This window comes from Hordeum vulgare, chromosome 5H (genome assembly GCF_904849725.1).
Source record: "Hordeum vulgare subsp. vulgare chromosome 5H, MorexV3_pseudomolecules_assembly, whole genome shotgun sequence".
Taxonomy (NCBI): domain Eukaryota; kingdom Viridiplantae; phylum Streptophyta; class Magnoliopsida; order Poales; family Poaceae; genus Hordeum; species Hordeum vulgare.
The window spans coordinates 470,508,076-470,522,422 of record NC_058522.1 but is presented as its reverse complement, the minus strand read 5'-3'; the positions used below and the strand labels follow the sequence as shown (position 1 = coordinate 470,522,422).

The window sequence follows — 14,347 nt, the reverse complement described above, 5'->3', positions numbered from 1 at the left end:
CAAGGTTTGAATGTAAATTGTGCCTCCCCAAATCCAGCCAATCTAGAACGAAATACTGCACAAACAGCCAACAACAAAAGGCGTCAAACATTTTTTCCGGTCATATAAAGCATAAAAATGCATGGTCACAATGATTGAGTCAGAAAGCAACAACTCACTTTCATGAAAAGTGGATTCCCACCCACGATAGAAGTATCCATTTCAGCGCGTATGTCACCATGCAACCTATTTGCTGCCCTCCTGGCTATCTCCACGGCGTATGCACCCGAGTTGTACGTCCCTATTTTTGAGGGATCTTGTACGACCAACAATATCTCCTCTGGTATGACTTGGACGGATTGCCTTGGACCCATGTATGTTGCGCAAACCACTATGGTCACAGCAACTAGAAATGCAACGGTGTCAACTTGGTTCATGCAGCAAGGGTTGATTCGGCTGATAACACCCCTGCAATCCTGCACACTAACCGTGCCACTACCCGACAGCTGTAAGAACCTTCTTATATTAGCCATGAATTCATATCTGTCCTTCTTTGCTGCAAACTCCACAAGCTTACCCCTACCAGAGACACCCAAGATTCTCACCGCATCCCTAACCATGATTTTTCGTCTCTCACCGTCCTCAAAAACAAAGTTCATGTTCCTATAGTCCACCCTAGCTAGCAGACTTGCATAGAATTTACGATCTACTGCCCCTGCATACCGACTAGTTAGTACACTAGCTAAACCTGTTGGAAGAGCTATGGTGTAGAAGACGGGCCCGATGTTGAGGATGGGGGCAGTAGCGAACATGCTTGAGTACTTTGACCCGCTGCGCAGCTCAACCAGGGGAGAGCCGTTCCCGGACGCCACCATGGCCAGGCTTCCCCACTTCTTGTTTCTATTCCTCCGGCTATATCCACCCGGCTCTTCGGAGTCCGCCACCGATCGACGTCGCCTCCGGCTGCCGTGAGCGTCACCAGTCGTCATCCTAGGTCCTGCGATCAAACAAGTAATGGCACACAACAAAAAGCTCAGGTCACACCTGAGCTCTCCAAGCAATAAAGATGGTAGGGAATAGAGAGATGGAGGAGCAGATTTGGGACTCAAAGACGGGAGCTTCTGCGCCCGCTACTCACCGCTGAACTCGCCACTCCAGCCAGCTGGCAGCAGATTTGCGCCGCTTTTTCCCCCCTGGAGCAGTGAAGAAACGTAGCAGTGTAGAAGGTGAGGAGAGAAGTGGGGAGTGGGTGGTGGACTGATGCAGTACCGCGCAGCGGTCTCACCGAAGAAGGGAAAAAACTATCATGTTTCGCTACAGTGTCCTGCTGCCACCTGACAGCTTTTTCATGTACAGTGACCAAAGATGTATTTACATTTTCTCCTACCAACAATTTTCAATGCAGCTGTAGATATTTTTGGGTTCCATGGGTGGGAACTTTCCCGCGCTCGACTGGGGGTGCACCACGCAGCTTGCAGCGACATCTTTTTTTAATTTTTATTTGTCCTAATTTTTCCCCGTCACTTTGCTGCATTGTTTTGTTAACCTACGTCTTATTTTCCGTCTGGTCCGCAGATGACCCCGGGAGCACGTACACAAAAAACAGATTTCCATCCGTGTTTAGGCCATGTGCAAAAAAACTAGTTCACACCTGTTGTTGCTTGGGACCAGCACGACACAAGTCACACGTTTCTCCAACTGGAAACGAGCAAACGTGCGGTACGAGCCCCAGTTCTCGCTAGTAACGACAGAAAATGAAGAGAATGTTCCTCCCCAGCAACCACACAATGACCCATACAACGGTCTCGCGCGCTGGTCCACACCGACTTCGTGCCCATGCCTTTTGTGTGGAACGCCCTGCGTTGCCAGAGCCAACTTTTTTGCATTGACCATTCTGGGGCACCACCCACCATGCAAACCTCTACAGTAGACAGCATGCATGTAACATGCAAAATAGTGCCGCCCGTGCGGATAAAATAGTAGTACCCACGTACACGCGAAATGCATGAACACGTAACAACATTCACTAATACACCTTACTAATCCCGAAGACCACACACTTCGGCTCTCACGAAGGACACACCTACACACTTATTTTTCTACGATGGTCGCCTTATAATATACACACATCCCACCAACAGAGAACCACATCTGCATGCACACGGCACAAGCCACCTACGCTTGAAGTTGCTGTCATCTAAACAAGCCTGGGACGCTTTGCTGGCGGGCCCACTACTTCTTCCTCTCCATCGTCTTCCTCAAACACGTTGTCTGGAGCTTCGGACTGCTGATCATCCTCATCGGCAACTACATCGGCAAGGTCGACGAAGAATCCCACAATTGGGTCGTGCTCGCGGTACCCTCCACTCTCCCCAGTCCCGCAGCCATAGCGTAATCAGCGACGTCGTCAGTCGCATCGGTTGCGCAAAGTCCAACCCCGGGAGAACAACAACTGAACGAGGAGCTCTGCTTGTACGCATGCAAAGACGAGAAGCACAAGTTAGCAAAGCGCTCATGCATTCGTAAAAATAAGAAATCACCCGCGCGGGGGCAGCGCACCTGGAAAGATGCACTGGACAGGGCCGACTGGGCATGCTCGCTCGACTCGTCGCTGACGACCTGGTTGACACTTTCTGCCGAAGCCGATCTGGTCATCCTAACCTGAAACTCCAAAAAAGAGTCCAGAACTTTAACAGGAGTGCAATAGCATCAAGAAGATCAAAATCTGCACCTAACAAAATGGAACGAGTGCACCCCCACACACCTGATGATCCCTTCCTAAACTAGCCGCATTGGTGATTGTTGTCATAGATGAGACATACTGAGCGCCGGACGGTACCTCTATCAGTACAGGGGAGCTTGGCTCTGGGGGAAACTAATTTTCCTTATCGTACCCAGCCTCCCAGCTAGCACATGTTGTACTAAACGCTTCCCTTTTATAGATAGGTGCACACTGCCCTCCCGCTCAGCTTGTTCGAAATTTCAAAAATACAAACCGCATGCGGATGGACACATGGCATTTGGGCACCTCTGTTTTTTGACAAATGTCACGCACACCCACTAGGTCTTGCGCCAGCATGAGGTAAAACAAGCAAAATGGTTTTTACAAAATCCAAAAAATAGTCACACCCCCCACACGTATAATCCATACCTTTTTTGCACCAGTATTAGGGGAAATGCATTTTTTCACACACTGCAGTTTTTTCCCCAGCTCGAAAAACTTAACGACTTTTGCTCGATGACAAGTACGGCAAAATCCACAGAAACTTCTACTAAAGCATCTGTAGTGTACAACACCATAGAACAACGCAAAAGGAAAGAACTCATTGTTCTGCACAACGCACATAAAAATTCTATGTAACAAACATTTCTTTTTACTCGATGATACATTACCAAACAAAGACATAAAAAAGTTCATGCTCAAACAATCGTTTTCAGTAACTGGCATAAATTTTACCCCCCTAGAACCCCCCCTGCTACCCTAAGTTCCATCGTCTTGTTGCATGTGTTACACCGGTGTCCCTCCAGACCACAGTTCTTGCACCTACCAGGTTTCCTTGGCTGCTTCGGCATGTCTCCATGGTCCGGGCACGTGGTACGTTTGTGTCCTTGCCTGCGACATATCGTGCAAAACCTGGTCCTTTTTCTTAGCCCTTCGTAAGGAGCCTTCTGCCTGCTCGTTGTTGGCCGACCTATTTCTTTCCTTCTAGCTGGAGCCAACAGCCCATCGAGGTGGTTGCTCGTCCTCAAAACTGAATCATTATCTGCAAGGGTTGCCAAACCTCCTGATGCATTATCTATCTGCTCAAAATTCTTACCCACTGGGGCGGCCTGATTCAACGCGCCTCCTTTGTCCGCAATCCTGTATTCAAGACCAAGACCATCCCTATTTTCTGCATATGGCATCACTACGGACATATTAGACTTAAATAAGTCCATCAATTGATTGTATGCTTCAACGCTAGTGTCCCCCAGCCGAACTAGTTCCATCGCATGCATGTACATCGCAAAGTGCCTGTAAGAGAAAGGGTTGTTCTGCATGCTGTCCTTTTGATACTGAACTAGGTGTGCAGGTAGCACATCCCTAGCGTCCTTCGTCCACCTCTTCACAATATGTTTTGATGGTATTTCCTTAGCACAAATGTAGTCTAGTACCTGCAAAAACCACACACAGAATTTGACACCATCACCACAAAAATAAAAACTCAAAAAGCACAGATCACGACTGAAAAAAACAGCATCGTTTTGTAGGTGGCAAAAACCTTCAGCACATGGCTGCAAAGCAGCCACATGTGTGCAAACTGGCCGCACTCACACTCAAACTCTTCACCACCATCTAGCATGGTGACCTTGTAAGACCCTCTACACCACTTCTCCCTCTTCTCCGCCTCACTGTGTATTGCAACATAAGTCTTGTGTTTCTCAATCTCCTCCACTTGATAGGCCCCACACTCATACAATATATGTCCAAATTGTTCAAACATTGCCCTCGTATATATTTTGCTCGCATGCCTCTCGACAGCTAAGTTCGCTCTCATCAACGGTCTCCCGTGCAGAAAATCATAGACAGCGGGAACAGTAATCTAATCAGATGTATGTTCACACACCATGGAAATTATAGGTTTGTATAAGTTGATTTAAAATACTTACAACTCATGTGCGCTTCTCCTCAAAATTCTCCTCCGATTCGCGGTCAAACTGGAGCCGCATGTACTTTTGGACAAACATATGCATGGGGCAACCAGGGGGCACATAGTTCTTCAACATGTGGTTTGCACTTTCACTCCTTTGGGTACTTGTCATTTTTACACAAAAAACTCCCTTGAAATAAGGCTTAGCCCACTTCCTCCTAATCTCATACAGTTGTGTCATGTACGAATGCCCCTTCAGCTTGTACTTATCCAGCAGCATCTCCCAACCTTTCTCAAACTCGTCCTCCGTCAGCATATGGTTTATCACTTTATAAAATTCAGCTCTGAAATCGCTTTTCTTAGTGTACAGAGCTCCCAAAGACTCCTTCACCTTCTTCAACAAATGCCATTTGCACCATCTGTGTGCTGCATTTGGCATAACCCTCTTTATAGCCAGCTCCATAGCACGGTTCTGGTCTGCACTCAAAAGTTCATATTGTCAGAAAATTTATCACCAAAAAAAAATTACATGAACCCGCGACCAGCAACTAGGGGGGGGGGGGGGGGGGGGGGGGGTTGGTCGTGGTGGGGGGAGGCGGGGGGTGGTTTCATTAACAGTACCTGTCAGTATCGTCATGGGTGGAGTGCCTCCCACCATCCTAATGAATTCAGAAAAAAAAACCACACAAAGCTATCCTCTGTCTCGTCACAAATGAGCACGCCCGCCATAATAACACTTTGGAAGTGGTTGTTCACACCAACAAAGAGCCCAAACGGCATGTCATAAAGGTTCGTCCGGTAAGTTGTGTCGAAGGTTATGACGTTGCCAAAGAACGAGTACTGAAGCCTGCTGCTGCCCGATGCCCACATCAGGTTCTTTATCCTACCATCACTGTCAGCCTGGACTCTGTATGTAAAATGAGGATCCTTAGCTCCAATCTCCGCAAATACATCCATCGTCTTCCTCACATCGTCCTCCGCGTGGTCCCTGTTAATCTGACCACATAGGGTACGCAAAGACCTCTTCGTGAAAGGCACATTCTCCATCGAACCGAAGAAACCTCCAATAATACTATAAACCTTCGCCAAATTCACGTTGTTCTCCCTCAATTTTTTCACAAGGTCTCGCGTGTAAACATCTTTGTGTTTGTGCGATGGCCAATGCATTGTTTCACCGTAATTGGGGGACAACGAGTGGTTGTGCGTATCTCTATGCTCTGCGATGTACCATCCGTTGTCCTCCGCACGCAATAGCCTTATCAGAGCAGGGCACTCACACCGACATGACCTTGTGTTCTCAACACCCGCTTTCCCCTGCAAAAACATGTTTCCAGAAATAGATATTCTCATTTTTTTATAAGGGACCATTTACTTTTTATAAATCACTACGGATGGAATCTTGCGACATGGGTACTCACCGAGCAGCCACAAACTATTTCTTGCATACATTTCGTCCTCTCGACATTTAGCCGGCTCTTCCCATAACGTATCCCAAAACCTTTCTCCCACGAATACAAATTATAGAAATCATAGGCCTCCCCCACTGAGTCGAAGCTTGTCCCAGTAGTGGGCGTTATCACGCTGTCGGTTGGATTCTCAGCACAGTTACGAACAGCTCTTTCAAAAGCACTCACACGGCTAGGGCAAGGCGCTTTACCGGGGGCTGCAGCACCAATCCTCAACGTGCAGCCAATTTTTTTAAACTGTCATTTTTTGCAGATAAAAAAACTATGTGATGTCTTACAATTTTTAGTAGCAGAAGGCGACATTCAAAAAAATATTGGTTCAGCATGACAAATTATTTTGGCATTACCAAAAAAACTACCACACGAAACCAAATAAGCCTCGTAATACTGGGATGACAAACTTACAAAAAACAGACTGATCTCGCAGAAGTTTACTACCCCTAGCTGACATTTCTAAAAATACAGATACACCATCACAGCTTAAACTAGCAGTTCCCAAAAAAAGAGAAATGACTAACCTTTATGACAATTATTCCCGTTCTATGACTGTATCTACGGTTTGTTTTTCATTACTGCTATCACAAAAAGTTCAGTTGGGAATACCAAACAAATGGCTATTTTTTAGGACAAGTATTCATGTTAACAATTCTGTCGCATTGCTCTTTCTTTCATGTCTGATAGCACACACAACTCTCCGCCGATTACAAAAATTACTTAATGCCGCTTTACGTGCAAAAATTGGCACAAATTCGAACCGCTAACCTCATTGTCCACCCAGGCGCCCGTGGATTCATCTTCCCTGTCGACATCTCACAGGTAGGAGGTGAGTTATCTCTCCTCTCCGCAGCAGCTTCGCTGTGCGGCAAGATCTGGTCGTCAGGCGACATAGCCGCTTGGGGCTCCACGCAAACCACTCCCGTCAACCCGAACTCATCCTCCATCAGCATATCCTCCACAGGCGGCTCCGCCGTAAGCCGCTCCGCCGACGCTGATAGAGGCATCAAACTTTCCCCAACTTCCTCCAAGAAAGCGGATCTGCTACATAACAAAACACAGCCATTCCCAAAAAACAGGGAAAGACCGACGAGATTTAGGACCCATGGGGGGATAATGTGTGGACCATCTAGATTTAGAACTAACATGTGTATTGGCTGCATCAAGAACTCCATCCTGCTCGCCGCCGTCGCCTCCAGCAGCTTCCACGAGATACACCCTGCGAGGAATACCGTGTCCGCTCGAAGCAACCAGAAACGTACTCGGTCTTACCAACCTGAGTCAGAAATAACTATCCTAGGCCACGGGCCAGACGTGGACACCAATTCTGAACCGCGGCCCACACCACCGGCGCAAAACGTCCGTCTCCCGACCGTTAATGCAGAGGTCCACCCCGCTGTCACCTCGTGCCCGTATTTTGCTACAGTCCCATTATTTTCCATGCGAACCGGCCACCCCCTACACATTTATGCACCAGATCTTGATGCACTACTAACCGCTGCAGATAACGAGCTCATATGAGCTCGAGCACAATTACTCCGCGTCCTTTTAAACCTAAATTATGCAAGAGGTGTTTCTTACTAAGTCTAAGTACTTGAAATCATCAACCTTTAGGTGAACAACACCAACAATTTTAGATGATCAAGGATCATCTGACAAGGGTTATTTTCCCGAGTTTAGATGACCAATGATCAACATGGCATAGCATGAACTAAATCCATTTATGTGGTCACAAACAACGAAGAAGTTGTCTTATCATTTTCATTCTATATAAACTAATAAACATACTACTCCCTATGTCCCTTGTGGAATAACATGAGACTGTCCAGGCATGCATTGAAATATACATAGATGCGTACAAATCTAACAATGTATCTTTTATAATGACCTTTTGCAGGGTTGTGATGCCTCCATCTACGTGGGTACGAGGCCCTGAACAAGATCAGGGCCGCTGTGGGGGCTTACCGGAGCGGGAGGGGGCAGTGGCGACAGCGAGGGAGGCGACGGCGAGGGACGTGGTGGCGGCGATGAGGGAGGCGGCGGCGACGACAATGGCGACGGTGAGGGAGGCGAGGGAGGCGGCAGCGGCTTCAGATCGAGGAGAGGGGGTGGGGGCGTGGAGGAGTTAGGAAATTTCGAGGCCGTGGTGGGGGTGTTAACTGAACATAGTAGTGGTGTTGGTTCCTAAACATGCGCTACTGCTATTGTACTTAGCAGTAGCGGTGGTCCTAAACCTGCGCTGCTACTACAACTACTGCGGTTACGTTGTTGGACCCCTTTTATCAGTAGCGATGGATACTACGCAGCGCTACTGATATTGAACTTAGCAGTAGCGCAGGTTTAGGAATGCCGCTGCTACTATAGCTACGGCGGGGTTCCCTGTTTACCACTAGCGCATATTATGAGGCCTGCACTACTGCTAAGGACATTAGCAGTAGCGCTGGCTGATATCCAGCGTTACTGCTTAATAGTAGCAGTGCTTTCTACTTTCGAGCGCTACTAATAGGCTCCTACCTATAAGGTTTTCCTAGTAGTGAATGCTCTCTCTTTTAAAATTTGTTCACAAATTGAGAACTTGTTCCAATTTTTTTCACCAATTCTAAAAATGTTCATGGTTTGAAAATGTTTGGGAACTTTAAATATTGGTCTTCTTTTTCTAAAAAATGGTTGCCTTTTTAAAAAGTGTACGTCGGTTCAAAAAATGTCCGTATTTCAAAAAGTGTACATAAGTTGAAAAAATATTCACGATTCAAAAATTGTTTACATATTTAAGAAAATGTTATTTTTTCCATAAATTGGTCGAATTATTAAAAAAAATGTTCTTGTTTTACATAAATTTTTTTTCTTTTTTAAAATTTTGTTCACCAGTTGAAAACTTGTTCAAATTTTGTTCATCAATTCTAAAAAATTTCATGATTTAAAAAAGTTCAGGAATTTTATAAAATGTTCTTCATTTTCTAAAAAATGTACTTAAACTCGCAAAATGTTCATGTTTCAAAAAGCATACATAAGTTTTAAAAATGTTCCCGCTGCAAAAATTGTTTAAAAATGTTCTATGCTTTAAAATGCTCTTGTTTTCAAATTTGTTGTGTTTTTGGAAATTCTTCGGAAATTCAAAAAAATCCATTTATTATTTTTGTGTGTAAATACAATTGCTGATTAAGTTTCAGAAACTTAAAAAAATCCAAAACGTAAAACAATTTAGAAAAAAGAGAAAGAGAAACACAAAAGAAAATAAAGAATAAAACAAAAAAGGAAAAAAGGAAAATAAATAAATAAGAAGGAAAAAAACGAACTGGTTACCTAGGCCAGCCGAGTCGCCTTGCTAGCGGTGGCGGCCCAGTGGCTTGCCTGTGCGAAGGTACCCTATTAGACGCATTGTGCGTCCAATAGGAGGTCCCTGGCTTTCTTTCTCCTCTCGACCCTCCACCTCGGCACCTCCATATCCGGAAAAGATTCAGTTCCATGGCTCCACCTCCATATCGGGAAAAGATTCAGTTCCATGTCTCAAATCGTGCGGCCGGCTGCTTGGCTTTTTAAGACGCGGCCGAGAGCCCTTCCATTACCCCTCTCCCTCTCAGCCGCCAGTCCGCCACCAGCTAGGGTTTCCTTTGTTCCTACCTCGAGCTCCGCTCTAGTGAAATCCCTATATCTCGTCCATCTCCGGCGAGGACAATGCCCCCAAAGACGTCTCTACTCTGAATCCCAAACTATCTATTCCTGCACCACTACGTCGAGCTGCATCTGCGCGCACAGACCAGCATTTGCGCGCGTTATCCCACGCATCCCGGCGAGCCGTAGCAGCAGGGCCTTGACGGCCATGAGCGAGGGCGATACAACCGCAATGCCCTACTCTACCTTCTGTATGCCCTACCCCTCGTTTGTTCTCCTGTTCTTACTTATAATCTAAACGTAGATGTAGATATAGAAGTGCATTTCAGTTGGCTTTACGCCTCCCTGGATTGCAGATCGTCGTTCAACTTGGCGGTGTCACCATGTTCAATCTCCTCAGATATACACAAATAGTAGTTCTTATGTACGTACTCATCTAGCTTGTTTCTCCGTTTCAGGGATTTGCCTGGTGAGGAAAAACCATCTTCCTATATGTATGACGCTTCGCAACCCGAGGAGTATGAAAAAAAAAACTTTTGCCTCTTTCGTTTTCTGTTTCTCCATCTAGTTGAAATCCCATGTGTTTATATCTAACATAGCATACAATCGTTCTTCTACTCATTGACCGAGCCTACTCACTCAAGGGTTCCAATGTCTTATGACACAAACCATGTTCTGGCCTTGAGAGATCCTGGTCTGCCTACACCAGTTTATGTTAGAATGGATAGTTCAGAAGTATTTTACACATATCCTACTCTGGTGATAAGCCGTTCCAGAGCCTTGATGAAGTTTCCAGTGCTGTTGTTTCCTCTGCTTGTCCCAATAGCAATGCCATGTAATGTTCCGATCTCTCTCAAAAGAAAATCGTTTACCTTCTCTGAAGAACGAACATCTATTAATCATATGCTCTGATCTAAAATTAGGTCTGATGAGATACTTTCAAACATCGAACGTATTATACATGAACATCTTTTCTGGCCAGATGGAACGAGGAAGGTCTGCACAAGGGCTCAAGTAGCCAAGAGGGAACATGACAATGTTCGGAGACTGGTTGAAGCTTTACTGGACAAGCATAACGACACCGAGGTTCGTTCTCTGCTTGCCTTCACTCTGTCCCACTACCACGATTGTGTTGTACTTCCTCCATTCCTAAATACTCCCTCCGTCCGGAAATACTTGTCCTAGAAATAGATGTATCTAGACTTATTTTAGTTATAGATACATCCATTTTGTACATTTCTAGAACAAGTATTTCCGAACGGAGGGAGTATAAGTCTTTTTAGAGATTTCAATATGGACTATATACGGAGCAAAATGGATGAAGCTATACTCTAAAGTATATCTATATACTCCCTCCGTTCTTAAATATAAGTCTTTCTATAGGTTTTCACTAAAAAACTACATACGGATGTATATAGACATACTTTAGAGTATATATTCACTAATATTACTCCGTATGTAGTCCTTTAGGCCTTGTTTGGTTAAGGAGGGTTGAGGAGGTTTTGAGAGGAAAATCCCCGGGAGGGCCAGAAACCCCACAGATCCTCGGACGCCCATTTGATAGGAGGGGTTTGCTTAGCCCAATCCCCTCCGTTCCACTTCAATCCCTTCCTATCCATGTGTTTCAAAACCCTCCTCGAAGGACTAGTGGAAGCAAAACCCCGGGGATTTGAGAGGATTGGGTGGAACAAAGGGATTCACCCAATCCCCTGAAATCCCTCCCTCTCAAAACCTCCCCAATCCCCCTTAACCAAACGAGGCCTTAGTAAATCTCTTAAAAGACTTATATTTCGGAACGGAGGGAGTACATCCGTATGAGTCCATATTGAAATCTCTCAATAGACTTATATTTAGAAACATATTGAAATCTCTAAAAAGACTTATATTTAGGAACGGAGGGGGTATTTTATTGTTACTGCTTTGTGCATGCAACATTATTGATCCAATCCATGCTTATTCTAGGATCCTCTGGATGAACTCAAAAATATTGTTCATTGGCAATCAATCTGAGAAGTTTTGGTAAATGGTACTATCATCTCAATATCACTGTGAAGACCAAATGAGTTGCCGATGATGCGGGCAGCACCAGTCTATTCTTCGTTGAAGTCGCACGTGATCGGAATGATATCCGAGGATATTATATCAACACTTTCTTCAAGTTTAACACTGACAGCCAGGGTAGTTTACACTCTTATCTCAAATTATGCATTTTTGGAATACTAGTAAACATGCACGTGTAATGCACGTCTTGACAGATATAAATGTTAATAACCACTATAAATGTTAATAATTATTATAATAAAGAATCAATCTGTGGTTGAATGATTAACATGACAATGATAACACCAACCCACGAGAGTTCAAGGAAATTTTAAGTGTTTTACTAACTGTAATAACGTAACCAGTACAAATGTTAATAACTACTGTATTATTGGATGTTGTACATTTTCACAAAAAAATTAAATACTCTCTCCATCCACATATCATATGTATGGTCTAATACATTTTTCGAGGTCACCTTCGACCACGGGTTAGCACAATAATATTAAGTCCTACATGAATGTTACACAAAGCGTATCATCAAATTTGTATATGAAAGAAGTTTCTAATGATATAATTTTTATATCATACATCTCTTCTAATAATTTTATCATTGGTCAGGCTACCTTGAAAAACATATTAGGCCCTATATATGTGGGACGGAGGGAGTATATCACACACACTAAAAATATTAGAAATATCTCCCAACAAAAAATTATTTTTTGAAATATCTCCCAGCAGCCACCCCTCGAGATTCCCTCCTCCCCCAAGATCCTTCCCTCGCCGCATGTTCTTGGACTATCCCTATGGTGACTTTGTCGAGTTTGCAAGATCTTGGAGGTGTGCAACCATTCAATGGTACTGGAAAAATAAAAATAAAGAGAGCACCACAATACCACATATACCCATTTGAAAAAAAGAACACATGATCTTTGCTGGAAACGATTTGTGGATGTAGGCCAATTTTACAACAAGAGTAATAGCAGAAACTAAACTGTCGTATTCTTACTCTCTTTCATGTAGTGTTTACAAGTTCAGTTTTAAAAAATGCTTGTACAAGTATGCAGACTGAACTTCTTTTATAGGGAAAGTATGTAGTAAATTGGGCGACATCAACTCATAGTAGTAGCAAATACATCTTCAAAGATAACAAGATTAGAGGATTTCAGGGTCGTTCAGACTGTGCCTGCACCAGTCCTACCAAAATGCGGGTGTGCCAAATTATATATAGACTAACAAAATCGCAGCTAGGGAAATCACCAGCCGTGGGGAGCAAAATCAATATGGGCCAAAAAATGGCTTAGATCTGAGAATTGGGTGTCAACCAAACGGGCCAATAGCTCATGTGCGACGTCTTTTCTGGAAATTGGAAGCAATGCGACATCTTTCGATGAAATAGCTCTCGTGCGACGGTTTGCAGGGAGAAAATAGCTCACGGCCACACATGCGATAAAACCTTAGTCAACCAGTCCAATTTGCGTTAAGTCATGTCTTACCTAATTTGGGCCCAAATTAATTAGCACCGTATCTCGTGAAACTGCCCGACTAGAACTGTCCGAAACTGCCCGACATCTTCAGCTCCGGCGGCGGCTACGGCGGAGGAGCCCTCTTTCTCGGCGGCGACGGCGACCATGGTGGTGAGTAAATTCGATACTCTAGTCCCAATCCCCTCCGCCTTGTAGATCTGAGCTCTCTGTTTTGCTTGGTGAAATCCATAGAAGGTGAGAGGGGGCGGCGCGGTGAGAGGAGCCCGTGGTCAGGTCGAGAAGGAGCCGCCAGATTCAGCTTCGAACAGGTAATGCACCCCTCCCTTCCGCCCATTTGTGAGTGCGATTTGAAGGCAATCTTTGATCTGTCTCACGCTGCCCGCCCGCCTATAACAGAGGGAATGCTGCTGAAACATTTGAATTTGCAATCAATTTCTTTCCATCGACGGCAAAATTAGTTGATGGTAGCATTCAGAACATCCAGAGAGACACAATTGTGAAATGGGAGGTTGATTGTGCAGAAATTGATCCCAATGAGCTACAGTCGATGGAAGAGAAGGCAGTGAGGAAATTGGTGGAGAAAATTGGGGAAACTGTGCTTTGGGGTCCAGAGCAAGAGGTTTCACTATTGCGGTATGATGATTTCAAAGGAGAGTATGTCAGAATTGAAGATGGTGAAGATATTGTTGTTGAAATCGATATGCAAGAGGGTTGGGCAAGCCTGAGGGCTGAATTTTTTGCTGAGCTCGTTGATCTGAATATTGACTCGAAGGTAGGTTATGTGCCGTCACACTTGGCTATGCAGAAGGCAGATGATGATTGGGCTTCGCAGAGGCATATCATTCCATTATTACGGATCTAACAGTAATAGCCGATGGGGCTAATGCACATGCAGAAGAGGGAAATGTTAATGTTGTTGATTGGAATGCAGTTGAGTTGGAGGAGCCTACTGATTTGGTCATTGCACCAATTGCTGACACTAAGATGGCCAAACTATTTGGCATTCCAGTCGATGACAGAGATGAGGAGGAGAGGGATGAAGCTAATACAAGTGATAATGATGACAGAGAATTGAGTGATGTAGATGAACAGTTGATGAAAGATGTTGCAGATGATGTAGATGATGCACATGATGAAG

The 14,347-nt window shown here is 44.7% G+C and overlaps 1 protein-coding gene across 2 annotated transcripts; it reads right to left on the bottom strand.

Annotated features, from left to right (window-relative positions):
- Nucleotides 1–5,029: 5,029 nt before the first annotated feature.
- Nucleotides 5,030–7,367, bottom strand: LOC123395773 (protein FAR1-RELATED SEQUENCE 5-like). 2 transcript variants are annotated; one of them, XM_045090800.1, is made up of 5 exons: nt 7,217–7,367; nt 6,839–7,114; nt 6,029–6,191; nt 5,232–5,924; nt 5,030–5,087 (listed from the first exon to the last, which is right to left on the bottom strand). In XM_045090800.1, the coding sequence occupies exons 1-4, from the start codon at nt 7,243–7,245 to the stop codon at nt 5,244–5,246; spliced, it is 1,149 nt and encodes a 382-aa protein (XP_044946735.1). In that variant the 5' UTR covers nt 7,246–7,367; the 3' UTR covers nt 5,030–5,087; nt 5,232–5,243. The 2 variants fall into 2 exon arrangements, with proteins under 2 accessions (XP_044946735.1, XP_044946736.1); XM_045090801.1 differs by having other exon boundaries at nt 6,839–7,111.
- Nucleotides 7,368–14,347: the final 6,980 nt, after the last annotated feature.